At 33.7% G+C, this 27,281-nt stretch overlaps 3 protein-coding genes across 3 annotated transcripts; 2 read left to right on the forward strand and 1 right to left on the reverse strand.

Moving 5' to 3' along the window:
- On the forward strand, positions 1–5,284 carry LOC131958227 (short-chain dehydrogenase/reductase 3-like). Its single transcript, XM_059323115.1, has 7 exons — positions 1–298; positions 1,047–1,169; positions 1,325–1,465; positions 1,758–1,896; positions 2,851–2,956; positions 3,362–3,487; positions 3,759–5,284. The coding sequence occupies exons 1-7, from the start codon at positions 98–100 to the stop codon at positions 3,850–3,852; spliced, it is 930 nt and encodes a 309-aa protein (XP_059179098.1). The 5' UTR covers positions 1–97; the 3' UTR covers positions 3,853–5,284.
- Positions 5,285–6,589: 1,305 nt separating this feature from the next.
- On the forward strand, positions 6,590–14,900 carry LOC131958224 (uncharacterized). Its single transcript, XM_059323110.1, has 6 exons — positions 6,590–6,651; positions 9,606–11,547; positions 11,933–12,051; positions 12,689–12,884; positions 13,866–14,081; positions 14,356–14,900. The coding sequence occupies exons 2-6, from the start codon at positions 9,615–9,617 to the stop codon at positions 14,673–14,675; spliced, it is 2,784 nt and encodes a 927-aa protein (XP_059179093.1). The 5' UTR covers positions 6,590–6,651; positions 9,606–9,614; the 3' UTR covers positions 14,676–14,900.
- Positions 14,901–15,746: 846 nt separating this feature from the next.
- Positions 15,747–21,294, reverse strand: LOC131958225 (ATPase family AAA domain-containing protein 3). The gene is made up of 15 exons (XM_059323111.1): positions 20,992–21,294; positions 20,340–20,416; positions 20,068–20,229; positions 19,608–19,677; positions 19,354–19,519; positions 19,138–19,207; positions 18,883–19,038; positions 18,641–18,697; positions 18,404–18,529; positions 18,140–18,264; positions 17,437–17,488; positions 17,204–17,274; positions 16,841–17,008; positions 16,516–16,624; positions 15,747–16,312 (listed from the first exon to the last, which is right to left on the reverse strand). The coding sequence occupies exons 1-15, from the start codon at positions 21,173–21,175 to the stop codon at positions 16,061–16,063; spliced, it is 1,845 nt and encodes a 614-aa protein (XP_059179094.1). The 5' UTR covers positions 21,176–21,294; the 3' UTR covers positions 15,747–16,060.
- Between the last annotated feature and the right edge of the window lie 5,987 nt (positions 21,295–27,281).

Consider the following 27,281-nt stretch of genomic DNA (forward strand, 5'->3'; position numbering starts at 1 on the left):
CCGCAAAAGCACTTGCAAGGCTCATGAGTCATTAAAGTAAAGTGTTGTTGTATCACTGGATAGGCCTTGCTGCTTTAAAATAACTAATCATTTTGACATGCCAGCTCTTGTAAAAAGAATGCAATCAGCCTTGCTCTTTGTATGGCGCCTTTTTACCATTGTTTTCAATGACATTGTAAATTGGTTTGCGTCTGGCAGTATAAAAACAGTAGACAATGAGATCATCCTTATTACTGGAGGAGGGCGTGGAATAGGGAGAAAGATTGCACTTGGTTTTGCCAGACTTCACCCTAAACATGTATGTAATTTTTTTGTAAGTAAAGTAAAAATAAAATACCCTTTTTGAACTTTATGATCCATACGGCAGGTAAAAGTTCACCTGTTTCAATGACCTTGGCATATGAAGGGATTATGTGGTCAACACTATGACCAACCACATGTACTTTCCCTAATAATAGTCAGGTACCCATCAGAATTGGTGGAGTTATGGATGTAATACTGACTTGAGACCGGATTATGAACTTGAGACTTTTGAGTTTGCAGTCTAACGTTCTACAATTCAACCACACCATTCCAATCCTGAAACATGTACTTTGAATAATATTTCATATGCGTAATTGATAGGCAAATGACACTGAGCAGGTGTGAACTTGTTTTCTCTCCCCTTTAGGTTTTATATTCAATCGAATCATGCATGCAACCTCTTAATGCTGTCATCATTACTGTTGCACTCTCCACATATCAACTGTGGTCACTCACTGTTTAACTCTTTTCCATTCCTTTCTTGATTCATTTCTTTAAACACCTACTGTTTCTGTTTGGAGTCTGCTCCGCACTGATTATTTACAAATAGGGCCAGACTCTCATTATAAAAATAATAAAACACTACATAGAAAATAGTGTACTCCTGGCAAAAATAAATCATAAACTTCTTTTACATTTGGTCAGTTAGTACTTACTTAAGTTTATGGGGTTCAGAACATTACCAATGTTGTAAAAATGTCTAGAAATATATTAGAAAAAAAAGCTTTTTTTTTTTTTTACAGATTATAATATGTGGCCGTACGCAATCATCACTGTTACAAACTGCTAAAGAAGTACAAGAACAAGGTGTGAACTGTGCTTACATGGTTTGTGATGTTAGTTCCAGAGAACAAATTTATTCTATGGTATGTTTTCTATGTCAAATTTCTAATTTTAATTTATACTTAGTAATTAATCATTAGCTTTACAGTTACAGCTTGAAATAATAATTCTTAATATTATTGCTTTTCTGATAATGCTAAAGTACTGTACTAGTGTTGATTCTTATTTTTTCGAAAAGGCAAAAGAGGTGGAGGCAAAGTTCGGGCAGGTTACGATGCTTATAAATAATGCTGGTGTTGTACACGCGAACTCTATCATCAATAGTGACCCTGCACAAACAGAAGCTACATTCCGCACTAATACTCTGGCACATTTATGGGTAATTATTTAAACTAATTAATTAAGAACATTACAAATTTTCAATTCAATAATTGATAACACTGACAGTTTGAAAAGTGATCAATACTTAGAGCTACTCTAAAAGAGCTGTATTAGGTTTTTTAATTCCGTATTTATCCTTGGTTCTGAATTAGATTACACAACTGGTTGACAAAAGATCTAATATAAATTAATTAAATATATTTTATCCAGGCTTGCAATTTTTTGAATCATTGCTTAAATTGTCTATGCAAAGAATTATTATCAACTAACGATAATTAATTGTACTTCAGACTACTAGAGCCTTCTTGCCTGGCATGGTTAAACAGAATAAAGGCCATATTGTTACCATAAGTTCCATGTTGGGATTATCAGCTTTAAATGGAGCAGCTGATTATTGCAGTTCCAAGTTTGCTTCGTCAGGATTTACAGGTTTCTGATCTGCTATTTAGTTGTTTTTTATTCTAAATATTTAAAAAATACGAGCCGACCCGCTGCGTATCATACGCCGCTATTTAGTTGTTTTTTTTTTCTACTTTTCAGTAATTTATAATTTGTGAATTGGACAGTACCAATGCTGCCACTGAAAATATTTGCTTAAAAACACTAAACCCCCCTCCCCCCCACGTGAAAGCAGCCTCCTCTTAGTTACCTCCTCTATGTTTTTAATCGTTTCAAACTAAATTATCTGCCCCTAATAGCCGTCACCGAACCCGTCTCTATGATTGTAAAATGTAAACAGCGTGACCACAGCTCACCAGACAATGTGGGGGTGGGGTGGGGGTGGTAGTGATAGTGATAGAGAGAAAGAGAGGGGACTGCAAGGAGGCGCTTGCAGCTTGTTTTCTAACGGCTCCCAGAAGAGAATTATATATATAGATGTTTTGTTTTTTTAGTACACTAACAGTCAGTAACGTATTTATATTGTATATATTTATAACTAATAATGGTTGTTAATCTTAGAGAAATTTCAACGAGAGACAAATAATTTCTTTTAAAATTGTCTCAATAAATAAGTTTAAAAATATTATTTTAATATATAAAGAAGTTTAAATTTCAAGTATGTATTCAAAAGTGAAAATGATGGAAAAGTATTTAACAAGTGCTAGATAGAAGATGTTAATGAACCATTAGTTGGTAATAATAATATTGTATTGTGGAAACATTTGATAAAACATTTTCTGCTTGCAGTTGCTTTTGTTACAAATATGTAACACATTTTTAAAAATTAAATGCATTGTAATTTTTAAACATTTTTAATCTCATCTGTGTCTGAGTAATTATTTCCCATTTTTCAGGAAATGCATAGATCTTGTATAAAATTTGCATTTATCTATTCTGTGTGTCAAACTTATTAAAACCTGACTGATATTTCATCTTGAACAGAAGCTCTTCGTGATGAACTAGTCAGCTCTGGGCACTTGGGCATCAAGGTCACTATCATATACCCGTATCACGTCGATAATGAGATGTTTGCTGGTATCACTACAAGGTGAGTTTTGGTATCACCACGAGTACTGGACTACTAACCTGTATGTCTCAAATCCAGGTTAAATTGAGTAGAACATCCCAGAGTCCACCCAGCTCTGATGGGTACCTAACTTTTGTTAGGGAAAGTACAGGCTGGGCATAGTGCTGACCACATTATTCCATCATATGCTGAGGTCACAAAAACAGGTAACTCAGTTTCACTTGCCCTATGGACCATAAGGTTTGGAAAAGGGAACTTTTTTTTTTACTCCTCGTATCCAGAGCTTATCTTCTTTTTAAATGTGTACTAATTAGTCATAGTGATGATGTTTAGTACAAACAAGGAATGATTATACTAATAAGTTGTAAGATCTGGGTTTTTTTTCTAGTGTAAAAAAACATTTTATCTGGTTTTTCCATTCAACAGGTTTCCTTCTTTATTCTCTCCCATAAATGAGGATTATCTTGCTCAAAAAATCATAACTGCAATATTGACTAACAGAGAGAAAGTTATTGTACCAAAACTAATGTATTTGGTTGCACTGTTTTATAGGTAAGGCTTTTACTTTAAAAAATGCTCAGTTGATACTACTTTTTCAACCGATTTCATTAATCTTTAAAATAAATTTATCCAAAGTAAATTGTACCTGCTTTTGTTTGATTAGTAAACAAATTATGTTAAATTTAGGGTTGCAAACTCTAAAGTAAACACCCATCTAATAGTAACCCCCCCCCCCCCTCCACACACCACCCCACACACAATGATTTTCTCAGCACCATTGTTAACACTACATTCAAATTCTGTTTCATCTTTTACTCTTCAGCATTTCACCAGTGTCAGCAGTTACACCTATAATGAAATTTACTGGCGTTCACAAGGCTATGGACCAGTTCCATGAGAATCATCACAAACCATGATCTTTTAATTAACTAATTTACCTTTTTATAATGTAGCAACTTATTCCACACTGGTCCACATTTTTCTTAATATTTATCAGAAAACCTTTTTTTTTCAATTTATGAGCTCTAAACATTTTAAACATTTTTAAGCAAAACGAAAGTTGGTTGATAATTTTATTTGAAATTTTAAACTTTTCTGGTTGTAATTAAAGTCACACATAAAGTAGAATTCATGAGCCTAAACATAACAGCCCATATTATGCATTTTGTGTGCAGCAGTGATAAATAAAAATAGATACAAAAGATTGTATGTATATAAACATACATGATTTCAAACTGCCTAGTTTATTTACTGACTGTTTTTAATTGTATTTCAAGAGTCATCTTGGGTGATCTTTTAATAAGAATTTTTGAAATTTCACAACATGCTGTTTATTTTATAAGGTTCAGATATTAAAAACTAAAATTTTAATAGGATTTTTTTCTAGTTCAAATTGTGCCAATTACAATACATCAAATTTATCTTGCCTGAGCTTTCAATTCACTATTTTTAAATTAAAGTTTATGTAATGTTGGATACTTCTATTTTATTTTAAATTATTTTTATAAACTGAAATATTATATTTAATAATTTACTGCTGTTGTTCTGTATTGTTCTTATACATAATGAGTAATGCAACTTCTTTATGCAAGAAAAAGCTAATTATTTTAGAAAACTTGTGCCAAGTTTATTTATAACGCAATTAAAATGTGTTTCTGTGTAATAATGATACATTTTACAATGTACATGCAAAAAAAAAATTTGGTTATTTAAGTAATGGAATGAGAAACTGAAGATGTTAATTTGGTGAATTGAAAACAACATACATGAGTCATGAGAAAATCTTTCTGTAATGTTGACTTACTGGTAATATGAAAGTCAAAAGATGACTTGATGATTTCCATTGCTGACTACTCACCTATAAATGACTGAGTAAAATGGCTTAATGTACCTTTACTTTTAAAACTTTCTTTAGTGAAGCTTTCCAATGCAGTCAATACTGCTTTTCATGCAACTTATTTTAATAATTGTTGAAAATATTTTATTGTAAGAATATGTCAAATTTAGTTTGATTAATAATTTGTGCCAATATTTTGCATTTTAGTTGACTTTTTAAAAATCCATACTGTATATTTTAAAAGCAATTTGTAGTTTAAAATTTTAAAAAGTAAAAATTGCCACTGTGTGCTGTTATTTTACTTTTGAAATGCTTAAATCTTCTGTATTTATTTTCAAAACCATTTATATTACTTCTTGAAACAATTTCCTGGCAGCTACCTCATTGTTACATATTGTGTGGCAGCTTTCAAGTCTATCTGTATGCTGCATGTATAGCTGAATGAAAACTTTATTATTATAAGTTCATGAACTCATGTCAACTATACTCAAGAAATAAAGAAACCTTTTCTGACAATGCAATATTGTATCAACTTTTTATCTTTTTACAACTGCTTGTTTGAAAATTAAAGTGGGGAGGAGTTTATATTTATAAAGCTCATTGATTTCATCAACACACAATTTTTTAATTCCAAATACCACTTTCTCCATAAGCCAATTTCTTTCTGAAGAAGAAATCCAGAGATGGGGTTGGATTGGACGCACATAGAGTAAATCATTTAACATCATTGGGTAGAGACCACCCCTTAAGGTAAACAGATAAAACGACATTCCAAAAAATGTTGGTGTTGAGAATCTAAGGCAGACACCATCAAGGTGAATTACATGTAGAGCCATATGGAGACAATGGCACAGGACAGATAAATAGAAGGAGCTTTCTGTGGCAACCCATACTCTGCAGAAGATTTGAGATAATCACTTTAGTAAGTGAATTTAATATAATTGTTAAAGATGCCTGGTTTTGAGGGAACTACCATTGAACTTTAAATGAATTGCAAGACTTTATTTTAAGGAAAAATTTTAATCTCCTCAGAATTCATTTTTTTAAATTTTCTTATACAATATTTAATATAGCAAGGGGGGGGGGGTGTAGAAAAAGTGTAGACTTATGCACTTTAAAAAAGTAATGCTAGAAATTTAGCTGTCATTTTGCCCTTTTAAAGGGCTGTTTTTTGTAAATACTAAAATAGCCATAATGATTTATCTTCAATAACTATTTTAGAAAGAAATTACGTTTTTAAAAAAAAAACTGCAATTTTGTTGGGGGCGGTGTAGGCTGTGGTGTGATGTCATTTTAGGTGGACGTTTTGAGATGATAAAGAGGGGGTAAGGTGGTCAAAATCGTCTTTAGAAGCATGAAGAATGGATTATCCCCAAGTCAACAAATAAAATATATAAGAAAAACTAAACCACCGCCCCATGGACACCCCCTTTCCGCCACCTTTTTAACTGTTTTTTAACAGTGTCCTAAGTTTAAACTGTTAGATTAATGCATGAAAAACTAGATTCTATTGTTTATTCATTGCCCGTTGGGGGCTTAGGCCTACAGATTATTAAAGTTAAAGCAAAGGTACGTAACTAGGCCTAGTCTGCCATTTGCATTGCGAATTCAAGATAAGGCTACTCTAACTTTTAATTTCCTCTTACAAAGAAGAATTAGGCCTAGATCTAGATCTAGTGTTGTTTAGTTTTGAATCTGGGTGTTGATGAAGTTGTTGGATAGGCCTAGCTTGCGCTGACCTATCCGTCTTCTTAGTGTTGTAGATCTATTATTTGCTATTTGTATTACTCGATATTTGATGTGTCTAGATCTAGAAAATCTAGATGTTTAGGTTTAGATCGAAAAGATCTAGAATAGAACTATCTTTTTAAAAACTTTGGTAAGACAATCATTGACAATGTAGTTAGTCTCATACAAATTCAATTTTCTTCAAATTATAAAAAGAATAGCATATAATTGTAGAGCTTTAAAAATGCAATCCAACAGTACCAATTTTATTAATTTAGCATAATCGGTTGATTAAATATAATTTTTTTAGTGTCGCAAATAAAATATATAGAAACGCGACCAAAAACGCAGGTAAAAAGTCAAATTCACTTGTTTTAAAGCTAGTAAGCAAGAAAAGACATGATTCTTTCTTACTATTGAAATCAGTTTGCTTATACCTACATTTTTTTACACCAAGGTGAAAGTAAATAGTTTATATAAATTTATAAAATGCCATTTATATAATTTATTGTATGTTTTGTGATGAATTTTCAATTGGAAAATACCGCATTTGGAAGCAGAAAGGTAAATTCTACAGAACAGATGTTGTTTGGAATGTTATAGATCTATATCAAAATGTTTGTTTAATAAAATTCAATTAGAGTCCACCCATTTCTGATGGGTACCTGATATACATTGGGGAAATTAAAGGTAAAAAGTAAAGGCGGCTGTGAATATCGCTGACCACACGGACAATCACTTCATATGCCGAGGTCAAGAAACATGAACTCTACTTCATCTGCCAAATAGATTGCTTTGTCTACAGAGGAATCTTAATTAATGTTTACAGGGGCCTAATAAAATTGAGTTATGTTTGTAAAAACATTAGGCCTAAGCTTTAAAAACTTATTTTGGTCAATATCGGAAAAAATAAAAATCTTTTCAACTAAATGGGTTGAAAAAAGCTTTGAATTTGTTTCATTGTTTGTTATTATATCTTGTAGTATTTAGAATTGAAGCTTTCTTTCTTAATTACAAGTTGTATTAATTTCAAACCTTAATGTAATTTCTTTTTAATTCAGTACCTGAGTATTAGCCTAAATGTAAGGTAGGCTACAGAATTCAGATATTACCTATGGTTTTGTGGTTTTATATGTTTATAACATTTGTATTTATGTAATGACCTGATGAAGTTATCAAGCAAACTGTTTTATTATTATTTTAATAGGCCTGCAAGTTATAAGTACAAAATATAGATATCTAATCACTAGATCTAGGTCTAAGTTTAAGAAAAAACTACCAAAAGGGTTTGAAATACTTAAATATAGTACTAAAAGTAGCTATGTTTTGAAAAAAAAATATCTTAAACTGGAGACATTCAATTTAAAAGTCATTATAAAAACTCCACGATCTAGATTTATTTCTAGATCTCTAGTAGGAATACAGATTTAGAGGCTTTCCCATCAGTATCAATGTACTATCTTAGCTATGTGGGAGGTCAGTACGAGTTCACTGGGAAAAAAATCGGATCTGCCGTAGGGGGGGTGGGTTTAGTGCGCAAATGCTCCTGACCGATTGCCAAAAGGTACAGAAATTCTAAAGATACATTTTAAAAGAAAAATGGATGGCTGAACTGCAGTTATCAAAATATCTGTGTAAGTAGAAGTATAAATAATAATATTTTACACAAATATAGCTGTCTTTTGCTAAATCTAGCTCAATTTCCACGAAAATCGCATCCGGTCGCAATAATTTTTATATCAGCTTGTCGGCCATTCAACGATCTATCACGTGTAGCAGACGCCAAACAGATTTACCCGTATGGTATTGCGCGAATGCTATTTTTAGCAACAGTGCCGAGACGCGATCGAAAAAAACGAACTAGAAAGTGGCCATAAAAAAGCGGGTCAGGGGAGGTAATTCAACTCGCGTTATGAGACTAGCTAGACAATGTATGTAAATTATTTAGCGTAAATTAATAATTATTATTACTACTAAATACTACTATTGTAAATAAATGTTGTTTGCAATGTATTATAATAGTATTAATTTATGTTTTAATTGTATGAAAATGCATAGGTCAGGGCTTGGGCCTAGCAACTGATGAGGGGGTACTAGATCTAGAGGTCTAGACCTACTACAAAAAATATTAAAATTATAAATTTAAAACTAGGGCCTAGAATGTAGATTTTTGTCTAGTTAGATCTACTAGATCTATAAATTATATATAGATCTATGGTATATAGGCCTATTGATCTAGGCTAGGGACTTGGATGAAATTTCAATTTTAAAAAAAAATAAAAAATGTAGTAGCACCAGTTTATAGAGCTCATTTAGACAAGAACAAAGATACTTTTATTTTAATTTTAGCTCAAACGATTACGAAGTTATGAATTTTTAACGTATTTAATTTACGAAGTTATGAATTTTTAACGTATTTAATTTTCGGGTTTTTTTTACTAGATTTTCTATGGGGTTTTCTCCATTTTTTGCTTCCCTACTTTTTTGGATGCGAACTAAAATCTCTGTAACTTTTTAAATAGCAGGTATTTTTTAATGAAAATTCACTAAGATCAAGCTTATGATATCAGTAAAAGAGTAAGATAAAAATAATTGAAGTAGATGAGAATGATCATAAAAGATATTGTTAACAAAGAGGGTCACCCCCCTAAAATTTTTGATAAACAGTGGGGTCCAGTCAGTAAAGCTCATGATTGCTAAACTGAAAAGTCTCGAGTTTGAACTCCCGGGCAGACGAGGGTCGATAGCTGGGGACAGCAGCTCTGCTAGGAGAGACAACTCTCAAATCTAACAACTGCTGCCCTGTAGTTTGCTCTTGGTTGGACAAAGGCTATGGAAGCAAATCCAAAAAGAAAAGCAGGCTAAAATTGTAGTCAACAGCCTATATGACACATAACAAATTGACACATAATACTTAATTGTGTTGGAGGGAATCCCTTCCAACATTTAAAATTAAGAATGAATAAAAAGAAGTAATCAACAGTGTGTGGTAATGTCCTACTGAGGTTTTTAGGTTGGGATAATTAACAAAGGAGTATGATCCAGCTCTCATCCCATTTTGAGTCAATAAACATTGAAAAAATACAAATTTTTATTTTCTTTTAGAAACACACCATGGGGAATCAACAGTCAATATCAGAGGAAGAGACTGAACCAAAATATAATTATCATGAAAAAGTTTTAAAGGAGGCACAAAATGAATTACTCCTGAACCAGTCTAGTTTAAATCCTGATGATGAGCCTTATTTTAGCGCAGATGAGGGAGACAGTGTGATCAGTTTAACGCCGCCACGCACTCGGCCAGAATCATCTTCTGGTGAGGACTTTTCCGATGCAGAATCTGTTGAAGAGGAAGCAAGTAGTAGTTTGGTCAACAGTAGCCAGATTGAAAGCCATGTGCAGGTTGCTGCTGAAAATTTTAAAAAAAGAAAAGCAAATGACTCTGGAAAACTTGAACCAAAGAAAAAATGTGGCCAGTGCAATGTTAGTTCTTTTCAAGAACATGATAGCATTGGTCCTGAACTTGAAATGGCCAAAAGAAGAGGAGCCTCAATTTTACTGTCACCCAACAGCACACAATTAAGTGAAAGTGTTCTGTCTGGCACTAATGTAGACAATTTGTCTCAAGTACTACTATGTAATGATACTGCTAACACCAGTATTGAGCCTTCACCTTTTAAACCTATTTCACCCAAAGTGGCTGAAATTTCTCATGCGAAACGAAAAGCTCCACAGAATGAAGATGATAACACCACTCCTGTTAAAAAGATGGCCACAAGAGCTAGTTCAAAACGCAATCGTCTGGGTTATTTTGAATCGTCAGAATCAGAAGAAAGTGAAGAAGAGGCTACAAGGTCTGGTAAAAGAAAAAATAAAGCTAAAAATACGAAAGCTAAAAAATCCAGGGGAGAGGATTCACTAAACAGAGCCAGTAAAGATGCAGATTCAAGTGTACATGGTAAAAAAAGACACAAAAGTTGTCATAAATGTAGTGATGAATCCAATACAGATTCCACAGACACAAGTATTGATAACAGAAAAACAAAAAAGATGAAAAAGTGTAGATACAGATCTAGAAGCTGTAAAAAGTCTAACAGAGAACAACAGAGCAGTCCAGATGACATGCACTATGAGGGCAAGAAGAGACACAAGCATGAACCAAGCTCTGACTCTGAAACAGAAACAACTGACGATGACATGACCAGAAAAAGAAAGCATAGCAACAAGGATGACAATGTTAGCAAAAGTAACAATTCACACACCAATATTGTCACACCTAAAGACAACTCCATTACCCACACTTTAAATCCGCAGCATTCAAATCTTCTGACTTGTGAAACTCTTAAGATGGGAGGTAACAGCTTTCGTAATTTACAAGGCAAGGTGTTTCCTATTCGTCAAGGTAATCTCATTAACATTACCAGTGTTTCAAGCAGTGGTAAAAATCTTGCAATGAGCAAGATAAAAGCTAACAACCACGACTTGAAGGTTGGATCTGACAGTTCGGCTTTTGTTTTAACCAGCTCCAAGTCAGTTGGAGCAGGCACAAACCAAACACCATCACAACCAACTCCGTCTGAAGAAATTGTATCCCCATTTCAAAATGTAGTGTTGACTCCCACTAGAGTTCGGGTACCACTGGAAAATGGTTTTAATCCATCCATGGATTCTATAACTGATCACAATTCTGATATGGAAGTGGAGATGACACATACATCAGAACTGCCATCCCCCACCTCTAGAATTTTTTCTAAAGGGAAAAGACGCGCACAAACTACGGCTAAGGTTTTCAAACACTTCTGGGATGAAAAAACAACAAATTTGAAATCATTCATTTCTAAATCAATAACTTCACTAAACAGTATAGGTGACTCCAGTGGCGCATCTTGGGCGGCTAATTCACCCACTTCCCCTGCTGGGGATTCTATTTATAGCCCAGCAAACACTTCAGTTCCATGTGTGAACTCTGCTATGACTTCCTCGCCAAACAGTCACCTTCTCTCAAGTGGGCAGATGGCTCTTTCACAACTTTCACCGATTAATACAGGTAGCTTATTTTTTTCTTCCCCATAAATTTTTATCAGTAACAACAGTAACAAAAGAATTCAGAAATTAAAACCAGACATTTAAAAACAATTTTAGCTATTAACACAATAAATTTAAGGTTTTGAAAAATGTGTATTAAAAAATGTAGAAACCTAATATGTTAATATATATATGGGTTTTATTTTATTTTCAAAATCAGTTATTTCTGTTGATTTGTTGATGTTTTATATCTATTTTTAAAATATGAATTCAGAAATAACTAATTTTATATGTGCTTTGGTTATAGTTGGCCACTCTTACATAGTGTTTCCATTTTTTATATTAAAAATTTATATGTGCACTAACCTGAACAGTGTGTAAAGTAACATGTAATAATTTACCCCCAGTTTCCCTGCAATACCCTGGTGTCAACACATCAACAGTGTCACCTGCAGCAACATGTCAACAACAAGCTCACATACCAACATCAACAGTGCTGCTTCTTCCCCAGGAGAATCCCAATCAAGTAATGCAGCAGTATTTTATTTTTAAATGTTGTGCCTTCTAATTCTGTTAAAAAACATGTAGCTACCTATTATCAATGAATACTTCTCTGTTAAGTGTCAACATTGTATTAAAGTGCATTTTTAGTGGTAGGCCTAAAACTGACCTTGACTTTATTATAAACCTAGCAGTGATAAAGGAAAAAATTGATTATATGATATGCCATGGTTAGGTGTTAAAAGTCTGAAGTTTAGATCTTGGGCTTGTGCCTATAAAATGTCCTTTAGTCTACCCTGTTCTGATTGGAACCTGGTTTGGTCTTGGGAAAAAAGATTACATAGTGCTTACTAGGCAACCCTGTCACATGCCCTTGATTGAGAGACTGATAAACTTGCCTACTCTGTAGACTGTTAGGTCTGCAAGAGTTTTTTATTTTGTTTATTTATGGTACTCTGACAAATATAAAAGTACTGATCTATTTACAAACCAAGTTAATACTAAATTTATATATCAATTTATGATCAATTTATATAAACCAAGTTAATTATACATTTATATACCAATGTATGATCAATTTATATAGCTTACCAATTTCAGCAGAACCATCCATCTTCAAATATTAAAGAAAATATGTACAGTAATGATTCATTTTTTTACAGGCATTGAATGTGCAGTTGTCTGATGCATTAAGGTTGACTATTGCCCTAGGGGACATATCCCAGCAGACAACAGGGGGGATAGTCAACTGGACAGATGGTGGACTGACACATACAGTCACACAGTGTAGCAAGGTGATAGCCGCCAGAGCTGGGGCTCTAATGAGAGCTGCCTGTAATGACTATGTTGAAAATAAAGGTAAGGCATTCGATAATATTGATAAACAAATGAGTGACTCTGGTAAATTTAATGTTACATGATGCATTATTTTAATAAGAGAAAAAAATATTGTGAAAATTTATCATTTTAATGTTATTAGTTATTTGAAATTTTGCAGTTGATCTTGTAATTACTAATCATTAGTTGTGCTAAATCTCTCTCATGTAGTATACTGGTCATGCTGGTATTCAGACAGAGGATGTCATGTTGCATGCTCAAAATCAGTTCTGAACTTGAAGAGAAATAAATGCTATTGTGCCTTCACATAATAGCTTATAGAATTCTGTGTACATAAAACTATAAGCACACTTAAAAATGTAAACAGAAAAGCAGATCAAAGCAAATAAAAAATAAATGGACAATGCTTTTTAAAATGATATAACCAACCAGGTATATCTTGTTTTCCCACTAAGTTAAGACAGTGCCCCCTTCATTTATCAGGATAGCACTTTTATCCTTGAATGTACCCCTTTTTTTAGACTGGTTACAAACTCTCACTCAGAGAGTTGAATCAGTGGAATTATGGGCTTGGACCCTCTCCACTTTACTGCTCTGACTTAAACTATTTCCTTGCTGTAAATAATTATTTCTGGACCTTTGTCTAGTTAAGGAATTAAATTACTCTTTACCTCCAGGTCTGATACATTTTGTTTAAAATCTCCTCGAAACTTGTTACTCTGATTTATCACTGAAGCTACCATGTCTATTGTAATATCCTGTTTTTACCTCTTAAATGCCACTAAATAATAAACAGTTCAGTCGAAAAGGAAAGTTTCTGTGATAGCTTTTTGACTGGTTATGTTTCAGTCAATGTTGTAATGTGCAGTTATGATACTGTGCCCCTCTCATTTCTAAAATATTTCTCTAGCTTTTTCTTGCTAATGTAATACTGTATGTGTTGTTCTTCACATATTTATATGCAACCATCACTAATGCGGAACTTTTAATTTTGGACCCCAGGCAGCAATCTTGAGGCACCAGATGTGCTGACCACTCCCGCAGGGGGAAGATTTGACAAGGCTGTAGAAGCTATCCTCCATGTGGTTGCTGCTCCATGGCTTGAAGGAGATGAGAGTAAAAACATCTCTGGCTTAGTTGAAGTCTACGCTAATTGTTTAAGATTTGCAGATGAAAGATTGGCCTTGGAGAGTGTTTCATTTCCTCTAATTGGAGAAGGTAATTAAATTATCGAATGTCTTGAGTTCAGATATAGGGCTTGAGTCTCCTGAAGGACCTCCCCCAGTCCACCGAGCTCTGATGACCACACTATTCCCTTGTATTCCTGGGTCATTGAAATAGATGAACTGTACTTGTGTGGGGAATTAACCTTCAACAAGGGAGGGGGGGGGGGGGGGCGCCTTTGTTAGGTTAATAAAAAATTAAAAAAAAATAAACAGATTTTTTTTATCCCATCTCAGTAAAAAAATTTTACACTTTTAAAATATTTCAGGAATATTTCCCGTAGACATGTGTATTCAAGCCTTTTTTGACTCAATACTGGTCTTCCTAGCTGAGAACAAATCAACATCACGCAGTATCAACTTGCGCTTGGTTCAGTTGGTAATGACAGAAACTCATATCACAAACTTTGCTGCTGACTTTGTCCAGTCATGTTTGGATCACATCTCTAAAGAGGGTTTGAACAAAGCTTTAGCAACTACATACAGACAGTACACTGGGAACCAAATGTCACCTTTAAACAGTCAGCCAACAGATTCTCCTGAGAGGAACAGCTCTGGCCGTCCCAGAATAAAAAGGCCTAGGTTATGAGAGTTCAATGTGAAAATTTATTTCATGTTTTTGTTTAGAAAAAAAATATTTTGATTGGATTGTTAAATTAAAAAGAATGTTTTATTTAAAATTAAAAGGGCAGCAATTAAGGTAATAATATCGGCCATGTAATAGTATTTTTTAACTAAACTTGTAATGCTTGCAATTGCAGCATTTAATTTCTACTTTATAGATATAGATCTATATTAAGATGGTATCATGAAGATTTTGAATATATTAATCAAAAAATTCCTGTTTCTTTTATCAATTACTAAATTTTAAGCTTTTTTTAAAATTGTAAAAATTTTAAATACTTATTTAATGTTTTAATAGTCAACAATGTTGAATATCTACAGCCTTCATTTTTAATCTAGATTTTACATTACAACCACTTTTAATTGAAATGTATAAGCATGTCAACATTTTTAATGTATACCATTTAAAATTTTCTCATGTTTTTTTAAGAATGCATATACAAGTTTTGTTTTTAAATCATCATAATATCTATGCTGATAAAATTTATGACAATACAAAGGTTATAACGTTTTGTTTACATATTTTACTTTTGAAGCTTTCTTTTTTCTAAATACATTTACAAATTAACTTTGTTGCGCTAAATCAAAAGATAGGTATCAAATCTGTTGCTGATTGCCTCACTATTTGTATTGGTAGTTTGCGATTAAGTTTATGTCAGTAAACTGAATCAAATTTTTAAAAACCTACATTGTTCTTACAACTGTGTTCTTACAACTGTGCACTTTTCCACTTGCTTTTTTGTCAAATTTGTTGAACTGGTGATTTAACACTTTAAAAAGAAATTTACTGAATGACAGTATGTAGAGGTTTTAAGAAAATACACACAAAAAAAAAAGATTTTGTAGACTGCTCATTAAAATTTCAAGTTGAAAATAAAATTTTCTATTTTAAAAAATACACAGGGGTTCAAACAAAATATCCTAATTCCTTCCATAAAGTTAGTGCTGGCCCATATCCAACATCTTGTATTAACTGATAATTTTGATGCTAAGATAACTAAGTTTTTTTAAATGAAATAGAAAAAGGAACAACCTACATAATTGATAATTTTTATTCTGCAATCTAAAGTTGCATATAATTGCAACCGATATCACAATACTTCTGTCCATCAATGTATTTGTGAATGTTATAAAAAATCTAATCACATCCACTCAGTCCCATGTTGCATAATAAAACTACTCACACAAATGCATACAAGCATATTTTCAAATTGGTACAAAATATTTACATCATATACCAGTAAACCATCTGTTTAATAAGAAAAAAATTCTGTAAAAACAGATTGACTGAACACAGAAGACTGATCAACATCACAAACACAATTTTTAAAAAACTATTACTGAATAACATTAGGAGACTTTGTCGCCGCCAGTTTGTTTTGGTGGAGTTTGTTGAGACGGGCTATTTGTCACTTTAGAAGCCGGGGTGGTGGGCTGCAAAATTGACATTGACCTGTCTTTACTTGATCTGTAGAAAACATCTGTGGTTACTTCCCCTTGTTGCCATGCAACTTTCTTGGCATGTTGTTCTACAGCATCATTGACAATGTCGTCCATCATTTCCTCTGTCAAGATTCCTTTCTCAGATGCGTAAGCTTTGGCCTGAAGTTTTAGATTGTCATGATTAGAAATATGCAACCTTTAATTTTAAATAAAATCAGATTCCATACTTGTCCTACAATATTTCAACCCTACCTAAAACTGGTTATTTTAAGTCTGAAACATTTCTAAGTTACATTTTCATCTATGTAGGAATATCCAGTATATATCAGGCATAAAGATGAAATTGATCAAATGACAATTACCTGCCAAGCAACACCCAGTTTTGATATTTCTCTGCCAGAGAGACCCTCTGTTTTTTCTGCTATGTCTTGACATTTCTTTCCGTAGTCAAATTCAGCTACTCGTAATCGACTGATAAGATGAAAAGAATATTTATGATATTTTCACAATTAAACTAACAGTTCAATATTTGTTCTTATTTTGAATTAATTATACAAAAGGTAATCAAAAGACAGAATTTTTCTTCTTTACATTAAGTTATTGAACTTAAGCTGTAAAAGCAGAACTAAAAATCTAATGCCAGGATGTTATGATACAAATGTGAAAACCATAGTAACCAATACATACCCAGATTTAGCAGTTGCAGGTTCTAAAATAAACTTCTGGAAATAGTGTCTTATAAGTCTTTCCCTTTCTTCAATAGTTGGAATCTCAAATTCAACCATTTCATCCACTCTATCATTGATAGCCCAGTCAAACTGTTCTGGTTGGTTACTTGCAAGTACTAGCATAAACCTACAGACACATTTTTTAAAATAAAAATCACATTTAAAAAGCAACCAATTACGCTCTCACAAAACTAAACATTTAAAATTTAAAAAAAAAAATTAATCACCAGAAAGTAGTACAAAAATTAGCAATTTTGGGATAAAAATAATAGAATATGATCCTAACTTTACAAGGAAATTTAAAAAGTAGAAACATACATACTTTTGTGATTGTTCTCCAGTTCTGTACAAGAATGCATTTAGTGCTGCCCTCATATCTTCACTAATAACTTCCTATATCAAAAGTCAAAAAAATGTAAATAAGGCTGATGTTTGTATTCAAATGCTTATCAACAAAGATGTTAAGTTAATTTCTGAAACTTATCTGGATGAAAAGGGTGCCTTATGCACATATACACAAGATATTTTTTTTAAGCAATCAATTATTATACTTACAGTGCTTCTTTTCCTAAGAAAAGCATCAGCTTCATCAACAAATAAGACCACTCTGAAATTTTGAAAAGAAGTACAACTTTCAGCACAATTTATGCTCAAATGATCACAGTGGTGTACTAATCTTGAGTTAACTCAAGTCTGACATTTCTATAGTGCAATAAAAACTTAAGTGTGTGACACGGTTCCCACAACTTTTTGACCAGCTATGTAAGGAAAATTGCCTGCTATTCCAAGGATAAATTCCCTGCTAATTTTACATATAAATTTCAATGTGCATAACAACTGAACATAAACTTGCCAAATTAAATTTAATTAAACCATTAAAAAAAAGCAGACATTTTTTTAGGGACGCCACTTATTTTATAAGTGAATTTATAAAATTCAATCCCAAAACTTAAATTTGTAAACCCTAAAACTTGATGTCACATCAGAAAGTTGTAAAAATAAAATTTGACAGTAGTTACTTTCTGTGACAGTTGATTCATATTATGTTATATTATACATTCCTTTAGTGATTTTAACTTTATAACTATCTTCAAACAGTTAAAAGATTGTGCATCTAACAAAAATTGTTTAAAATAGTAGACTCCTGGACGAGAAATTTTACCTTAAAATTCCCATTTTTTCCAGGCTCTGTGGGAACACTGGTGTGAATATTAATTTTATTATGACTTTTTAAAGAATAAAATGCAGCATCACTTACCCTTTTCTACTAGTGTGAGCCCAGTCAAACACTTTATGCATTGCTGTGACTCCCTCTTTTCCCATTGGTGCTACATCACCTCCAGTCATAATAGCATAATGCATTCCTGAATGTTTAGCCAAACTCTGATTTAGTGAAAAACAAATATTTTAGTAATGCGTCCCTAAATGTTTAGCTAAAAAAAATGTTTACATAAAACAATACAGTAGGGAAAATTTTTATAATCAATAGTAAAATTTTAAAATTGAATTAAGAAATTCTTGCCTTGGCAAACATGGTCTTCCCTGTTCCTGGTGGACCATACATGAGGATATTTCTAAAATGGCCATTATTCTTCTTTGTATGTCTTGTAGCTATTGCTATATCTCTTAACTTTTCTTCTAATGAAGGCTGTTGATTAAAAAAACAAGAAATATTACAATTTTTGTTCAGCATTTGCTTTATTTAATATAAAAATAATGATTTATTCAATACTCTTATTAATAAGGAAATTGTTAAGACCTTGAGAATGATGCCTTTAAGGGGATCCTCTGGTTTTCTTATTAAATTTTGGACAGTCTGCATATGGAGAAAAATTTAAATATCAAGAATATGTCAAGTACACAAAATATCAAGCATACAGCTCTTAAATTGTATTTTCATTTTTCCAAGCTAAAAAAATACACATTAATGCAACAATTTAAAAAAAAAGAAGTGGGTGATATAAAATTGAAAAAAAAAAGGTGGAATCTAAGTAATCATACCTGTATTGGGTGTTTGATGGCTCTTCCAACAGTAAATCTAGAAGTCTCTCTAACCAAAGATGGCTTCCCTAGCCTAGATTCAATAGACCTAAACACTAAGCCAAAGCTGTGCTTTACTCCATAATAACCCCCAACTACTAAAGTTGCACCACCTGCCTGTAGAGAAGAATATTGAAAGCATAACAATGAAGAATTTCTATACTGATGTAACAAATCTAAAAAAAAACATTATTTAGCACATTAACATATACTCACAAATGCCGTTATCATACTCCAGTTATTTAGAAAAGCAGACAAGCCTGTTCCTAAAACTTGGCCATATGTGCTGTAAAAATAAAGCATCTTTCAAAAAAGAATGTCATAAAAGATTACTTTTTCCTCTATTGCCTTTTGATTTAAGCTAATAGTTTGTGTTTGATAGAAAATTACATTAACACTTATAGTGAAAATGGAACACAAATTCTGACATACTTAATTGAATCAATCTTTGTCTTTCTGGCTTCCTCTGCTTTTAACTTGATCTGTTCTTTAATTATGTCTCTATTTTCTCTCTCCATCTTTGCTCTACCTCTCATTTCAGCTTCTATTCTCATCATATCATGCTTATGACGAATTTCAGCTTCTTTCTCCATTGTTGCTATTAATAGAAATATTTAAATAGTTATTTGGTAATCAAATAATTCCAAAAGAATCTGAGAATGGTTTTTTTTAAACGCTTACATTACCTATTCTAAGGGCTTCCTGCTTTTTAACAGATTCTTCTTGTTTCCTTAGATTTTCTTCATTCATGCGGGCCTAAAATAAATATGCATTTGTAATGACTTTCATGTTTACACATGCATAATGACAAGGTAATTCATTCATAAGTATCTGTTTTACTATATGAAATTTAGTAATCAACTTCTTTTAAACTTAAACATTTTGTATTATCTTTTAATTTCATAAATAAATCCTGACTAATCAATTAATTCCTTATTGTGTTCATAAAATGTAAGATTTTCTTCATACTTATAACTGAAGATTAATAAAAGTTACTAAGGTATCAAAAGTAACAACTTAACTATAGCATATGTAGCATAACAGAAAAAACCTTACAACTGCTTAGGGATGTTATTTTGAAAGCACTATTATAATTTGGTTAATGATTTTTAGAACTATGTCTAGAAACTTGCTAGAATTTTTCACCTGCTGGGCTAGCTGATCCTCATATCGCTTTCTTGCCAAGGAGTCATCATATTGAGATTTATACTGATGTTGCTTTGTTTCCTCTACTAGTGTTTTTCTCCTTTCTTCACCTGAAACCCTGACTTGGTCTAGTTTTAGCTGTTCCAAATGAGCTTCATATTCCTAGAATAGTTTTTTTAAAGTTATTGCATACCGATTTGATATTTTATAGGCCTAAATAAAAATTTAATATTATTTTGGCCAGAAAGTATTCAGTGAAAGTAAGCTCAAACCTTAATTTGCTTCTGTGTTTCGAGAGCTTTAGTTCTTTCTTGTTCTTGTATAAGTACCAGTGCATCTTTAGCATGCTCTGAAATTTAAAAAATTAAAGTAGTAGGCCTATGTGTATTTGTTATACCAGTGTCCTATTATGGCACAATAATAGAGTCTTCTTAATTCTTAATGTTAGGTTATTGGAGGTTAATTAATACTAGATTAAAAAAGTCATATGTGTGATACATAGATCTATGATTTGTTAATATGTCAATGCTGTCATTCACCTAACCCTAATTTGACATTTCTAACCACTTGAGATTACAAAACGAACAACCTAACTTCAGAAGTCTTACTATTAGTATTATCCTAACAGGTCCTAACTAGATTCTAGAACCTGGATCTTTAGATCTAGATCTAGATTCTAGACACTTGAGTTCACTAGAGCTAAATTTATAAATTAAAATTAAAGATGCTGAATCAGAAATCTCATCCCTTGGAGACAGAGACAGTCTTCAAAAATTACCAGAATTTTAATTGCGCTAGCCTATCCATTATGCATTGTAATATATCTAGGCCTAATGGATCTAATTTAAACTAATTTTAATTAAAAGAACTAGAATCTAGATTAGATTCTAGATCTAGAATCTATAACAGTATTAACAGACGAACTTGAACTTTCCAACTCCTTGGCTGCTTTTGCTGCTCTCTCCAAAGCCGAAGAATCAAATGAATATTCCATTTTCGAATGTTTCTTGTTGCCATCGTCACCGTCTGAACCTCCAGGGGGTGGTGGAACCTGGGGAAACCCAACAGTTGGCTGAGGTGGACTTTTTACGCCGAACAGCCAAGACATTTTTATATTTGATCAGATTTTACAAAAGGATGATAACACAACGTAACAAAGTACGCCGGTGACTTTCACATTTGTAAGTCTTGCAGCATGCAGATTTTCACGTGGAGACAGTGTGCGCATGCGCTATTATTATTTTCATGCAGATTATTAAAAACTTGCATTAGGCTAAAGTGGTGGAACAACAGTTACGAGATAGCCTTGGGCCTTGTCTACTAATAAGTATACTTGTAAGCACAGAGCCTAGGGCTTAGATTTACAAGTAACAGGATCGTGCAATAAAATTACACAGGGTGTATTTTTTAAAATCATTTTTTTAATAGTTAGGCCTATATTTTTCGGTTATATGTTGCACGATCCCTATGAGTATGAATACTTCAACTTTACCATACTAATGCCTAAAAGCTAATGCGTAAAATAATATTTAAGTCCGTCTTGATACATAGGCCTATCTAAAATCTAAACGTTTTAGTTACGCTAGGGTTAGCGCAGTTAGCGGCCCGGTTAGGGTCTGAGCCTTTACCCAGTCCAGTTATTATATTAATGTGCCGACAGGACGATACAATATCTAGACTAACACTAACAGTCAGTGTTTCTTCCAGACTTTTTTCTCCGGGGGGAGGGGCACTTGAAATCTTCGGGGGGGGGGGGGCGGTAAACTTTCTTCGGGGGGGGGGCGGACACTGTTAAAAATATATATTTTCTATATAAATTATATAAATTTCATTTCGTTCGGGGGGGGGGGGGCGGTAAAAAAATTTCGGGGGGGGGGGGGGGGGCTTTGCCCCCCCCCCCCCCCCCCCCCCCCCCCGAAGAGATGCCTGGAAGAAACTCTGCTAACAGTTATAATTTTTCTGCCGTAACACTATTGGGATCAGATCAGGTGAAGAAAATGGCTGTTTTTTAGTTTGGTTAAAAATTGCCGCTTGTCCATATTCACTGAAGCGTGAAACCGTTTTTACACTTGCGACATGTATACTGTACATGTCTAGAATTACTAGAAACAAAAACGCAAACAGATTATACATATTTGGTGGGGGAAAATGTTTTCATCTAACATTAACTTATTAGTTTTATTTTTTTAACATTTAGGGCCTATAATATATATGCGGCTAGATCTATTGCAAATATAATTTATTTTTAAAATAAACCAGCCGAATTTTCAAGCCTCTCTGATCTCACTCCATCAACACCCGCAATGACTGCGGTCTGGTGTTACAGTGTTACGTTACAACCTTTGGCGACGAGCGCTCGTGTAGCTGTTAACATGTTAACAGAGTTTCTTTCAGGCATCTATTGGAGGGCGGTGGAAGAATGGTGCTCCCTGACGATTTTCTACGTATTTCTCGACGAAAGCTATGATGTCGGAGAAGGAAGGTGTGGTTAAAAAAAATCGGCTAAAATTTTGTCACGTCATTATGCACGACCACAATACAATGGAGAAATGTTGTTTTAATAGAATACAACTTTACCGACAGTTATTTTACAAAGGCACCCACTCTCATTCACTCTCTTCTTATGGCCAGATAAAAATGTGGCTGAGGTGTGTATGGACGGACACGGTTGCATGTGAAAACTACACACGAAAAGTTCACTCCGACTGCCTTGCTTGTGTATGATATTTCTCTGCCCCCCCCCCCCCCCCCCCCCCCGAAGAGGTGCCTGGAAGAAACTCTGCGGTTAAATGTACAAAAGTTAAAACAATGCTTGCTTCCTTTTGGTCACTAATGAAATCCCTAACACAGTTAAACGTTCAATAGTTTTACTTTTGAATTAAAAAAAAACAAGTTTGTTTGGGGTCATCCATAAATGACGTCACGCTTTTTTTGACGATTTTTACCTCCCCCCCCCCCCCCCCCTCACTCCGTCACACATCGTCACAAAAAGCCAGACCCCCCCCCCCTAATATGACGTCATACCTCAGCCTACAACCCCCCTCAAAATTGCAGTTGAATTTTTTTTAAACATCGATATTTTACCAAAATCTTGTCAAAATAGAGTATTTTAATCAATTCCTATTACAATTAATTAAAACAGTTTTCTAAAACGCGAAATAACGTCTAAAATTCGTTTTCTAACATTGCTTTTTTATAATGCAAAAGTGTGACGTCGCACCATCTGAAACCGTCACAAAATTACGGATCCCCTCCCCCCTACTAGTGTGACGTCATTTATGGACGACCCCTTTTCTTTCTTTTACGTAAAGTATATTTAAAAGCATTTTGTTGTCAAGTGTTTTTTTTTTTTTCATGGTTATTTCATTTTAAATAGCAAATATTAAATCTGCTAAAGGGGAGTTTATTTTTAATGCAAAAAAACACAGTCCTTTTACTTATAGCGAATGTGCTACTAATGATCACGTGTTTGTAAGTTGGGAGGGGGGGGGGGCGTGACTTAAAACATGTGAGGGTCCATCACTTAACTTGACTGGATAAAATACCGATGCTGATGTAACGTGAAGTTAAAAATGAATGCGATATGGATAAATGCTACATTTTGATTATTTTAAGTTTCGATTGTTTCATTTCAACAGCCACCCTTTTAGGCATTCTGGCCCCAGGGTGTGGGGAAGGGACAAGCTGTCTCGGGTCTGAGTGCTGCACTCGAGGTTAGACCACGATGACCCCCTTTGTTATGAGGCTGACATTCACATTTATCATATACGAATATATAAGTGTATAATAGATTGACGACAGAAGCCTGTGGTTGTATATAACACGTTTAATGGGTCTAACTACATCATGATCGTAATACCAGAGAGGACGGGAGGAAGTACTCAAGGGACATCACTCAAGATAACAATATAATAAATATAACTAATACAGAAGAGTGAGTTCCCTTGACCTCACAATTATTTCAATCTATTACATCCCTTTACCCTTAGAACACAATAACACATCTCTCAATAGAACAATTGATAGTATCCTAAAATCACCAATTATATTGTAACATGAACACTATGGTAGATTACATCCTTACAAACAATGCACAATATGCTACAACATAATCAAAATACAAAACAATAATGTCAAAGTCCTTTTGACCTTTAGAATCATAGGTCTAACTTATTTGGGACCTTGATTGTCCTGCTTGACCTTCTCAGTGGCTTTTGATTTGGTGACTCAATATTCTGACCATCTGGATTCTCTATCTCAGGAGGTCTAGTATTTAAATCATTAACTCCAGAATTTACATTTTCTGACTCCAGACAACTTGGTTCACTCATATCAACAGAACTTGGTTGTAGAACAAACTGAGTTGGTGTCAACTGATCAGACTTGGTGGGATTGACAGATTCACACTTATTATCTGCACAAGTTATTTTTAACTTTATAAGACACAGGTCCTGTACATTGAACAATTTGACCTGGTATCCATTTTTCCTTTCTCCCATAATTTCTTAGATACACATTCTTATTAACACCAAATTCTCTTTCAATGCATGTGTTGTCATGATTTAATGGAACTATTTTTGAATTGGCATCTGAAAGTATTAAATGGCAAAAATCTTTTCCTTTCTTTTGATGTTACCCTTTTAGTTTCTGTAAGTGCTAATGATGTTAGCAAAGTTGTTTGATGATCACATTCCTTCTTACTAATGTATTTAAAATTGCCATATCACCATAATCATTTATTAAGTTACAAGTACTTTGTTTAGGCAACTCTGACTGATAATGGACTGCATCTTCTCCATCTTTTATATTATCTTCACAAAGGTTTTTATTTCTTATTTTATATGGCTTTAAGTCCTCATTCACTGACTCTTCAGGCCAACCATTTTTACAGTATTCATATACTTTTATTAAGCACTCATCTTTTTGTGTTTCTCTTTTAATATCATTCACATTTATATTGGAGTTATCCATGATAGTGAAGAGAACAAATACATCTTCTGGTACATAGCTCAGGCTTTGGTTTTTTAAAGGTAATCTACTAAGACTATCTGCACTATTCTCAGATCCAGGTTTGTATTTCAATTCATAATTGTATGCAGTTAGTGTGATAGCCCATCTTTGAATTCTTGGTGAGGCATGCTCAGGTAGGGTTTTGTTTTCTCCAAATAAACCTAGCAATGGTTTATGATCTGTAATGATGGTGAACTTCCTACCAAACAGAAACTTATGAAATTTCTTAACACCAAAAATGATGCCTAAGCCTTCCCTATCTAACTGAGAATAATTTTTTCTCAGCCTGGTTCAAAGATCTACTGGCAAAAGCAATGGGTCTGTCACCCTTCTCATCCATGTGGGACAAGACTGCTCCTACACCATCTGGTGAAGCATCACAATGTCAATACAAGTCTTTTCCCTGGGTCATAGTGAGTTAGTAAGGTGTCAGCAGACAAAGCCTCTTTTGCTGTATTAAAAGCAGTATCTTGTTGTTTACCCCAGTGCCAAGTTGCATTTTTCTGTAGCAGCTTGTACAGTGGTGATAGTTTACCAGACAGATTTCCTATGAATTTTGCATAGTAATTTATTAAGCCCAAAAAAGCTCTTAGTTGTTGGGTATTTTTTTAGGTTTGGGTGCTTCTTTAATGGCTTTAGTTTTCTCAGGTTGAGGTCTGATGCCTTGCTTGCTTAATATATAACCAAGAAAACTAATTTCTGGTCAGCATGAATTGACATTTATCTTTGTTTATCTTTAAACCTTTTCACCAACAATTTTCAATACTTTATCAAGTGTTTTAAGATGTTCAGTGTCATTCTTACCAGTTATGTACACATTGTCAAAGTACACACAAACATTTGGAATGTCCTTAAAAATACTGTCCATGACAGCTTGGAAAATTCCAGGGCTAGATGATATGCCAAAACATAGTCTTTCATATTGGTAGAGTCCTTTATGCGTGTTTATTGTCGTATAGACTTTTGAATCTGGATGCAGTTCTAGTTGAGTGTAAGCATGACTAAAGTCTAATTCAGTGAATTTGTCTCCTCCTGCCAAATTCAAAGAAATTTCCTCAATGTTAGGTATAGGGTACCTATTTAGCTCTATTTGCTTATTCAGTGTAGTTTTATAATCTCCACAAATTCTTATAGAACCATCCTTCTTTAACACTGGCACAATGGGTGTCGCCCAATCGGAATAGTCTACCTTCTTTATGATGCCATTAGATTCCAATCTACTTAGCTCATTTTCAATTTTATTCCTCATTGCATAAGGTGGAACTCTAGCTTTGCAGTATCTTGGATTTGTATCTTTAATGCTTAACTTCACTGTTCTTTCATTTAGTAATCCAGAGTTACCAAAAACACATTTATTTTCAGATATAACTTTATCTAGTGAAGTAAGACTAGATTCTTTTACATTCTTCAATGAACAAATACTCTCCCAATTTAACTTAAGATCACTTAACCAGTTCCTACCTAGTAATGGCGGTCCATTTCCTTCAACCACAAGAAGAGGAAGTTTAACACTTTGACCATTATAACTTACATGAACCATACACTCTCCTATTACCGGAACATTGTCACCAGTGTATGTTGTTAGACACTTGTGACACGGCTGTAGAGACACTGATCCTTCTGTGACAGCGTCAAAATCTTTCTTTGTTATGACTGTTAGAGATGCTCCAGTGTCAAGTTGGAAGCTGATGCTCTTACCGTTGATATTAACTTGTACATTGATGGGAGCATGACTTATTGATTTAACAGAGAACAGGTTGAAATCCGGCTGCAAATCAATTTGAGCATTTTCACAGGTAGAGTGGTTCATTGGTTGGGTTAGGTAGTCTTGGTGAGAGTTAACATAGTGCTGCTTTTGGTTGCGGTACTGTCCTTGACTGGCTAGATTTAGCAACAGACGAAGACTTTGCAAAGCAGGCCTTGGCAATGTGACCTTGCTTACCGCACTTATAACAAGTTGCAGACTTGAACTTGCACCGATGAGATGCATGGGGACCTTTGCATCGATGACATTTTTGATAATTATTACTAGATTTAGATCTAGGATTTGAACGAGCAGGCTGTTTAGCATAAGTTGGAATGCTCTGATGGGGGTTGATGTTTATTGACTAACCTGCTGTTTACTGCATGGATCTCTGAAGGTGCTAAAGATCTCGCCGCATCTGATGACTGCTGGAATGACATTGCAAGTTGTATTGCTTTTT

The sequence above is a fragment of the Physella acuta genome, unplaced genomic scaffold (genome assembly GCF_028476545.2).
Source record: "Physella acuta isolate Inbredline_101_S28 unplaced genomic scaffold, ASM2847654v3 ptg001303l, whole genome shotgun sequence".
NCBI classification, from domain to species: Eukaryota; Metazoa; Mollusca; class Gastropoda; family Physidae; genus Physella; species Physella acuta.

Coding starts and splice junctions, on each gene's coding strand:
- LOC131958227 (XM_059323115.1), top strand. CDS start 98: ATGCCAGCTCTTGTAAAAAGAATGCAATCAGCCTTGCTCTTTGTATGG. Junction 299..1,046: donor CCAGACTTCACCCTAAACAT/GTATGTAATTTT, acceptor TTTTTTTTACAG/ATTATAATATGTGGCCGTAC. Junction 1,897..2,850: donor TGCTTCGTCAGGATTTACAG/GTTTCTGATCTG, acceptor CATCTTGAACAG/AAGCTCTTCGTGATGAACTA.
- LOC131958224 (XM_059323110.1), top strand. CDS start 9,615: ATGGGGAATCAACAGTCAATATCAGAGGAAGAGACTGAACCAAAATAT. Junction 12,885..13,865: donor TGACTATGTTGAAAATAAAG/GTAAGGCATTCG, acceptor TTTGGACCCCAG/GCAGCAATCTTGAGGCACCA. Junction 14,082..14,355: donor ATTTCCTCTAATTGGAGAAG/GTAATTAAATTA, acceptor AAAATATTTCAG/GAATATTTCCCGTAGACATG.
- LOC131958225 (XM_059323111.1), bottom strand. CDS start 21,175: ATGTCTTGGCTGTTCGGCGTAAAAAGTCCACCTCAGCCAACTGTTGGG. Junction 19,520..19,607: donor GCAGGAAGCCCTTAGAATAG/GTAATGTAAGCG, acceptor TTCTATTAATAG/CAACAATGGAGAAAGAAGCT. Junction 19,039..19,137: donor GGAGTATGATAACGGCATTT/GTGAGTATATGT, acceptor TCTTCTCTACAG/GCAGGTGGTGCAACTTTAGT.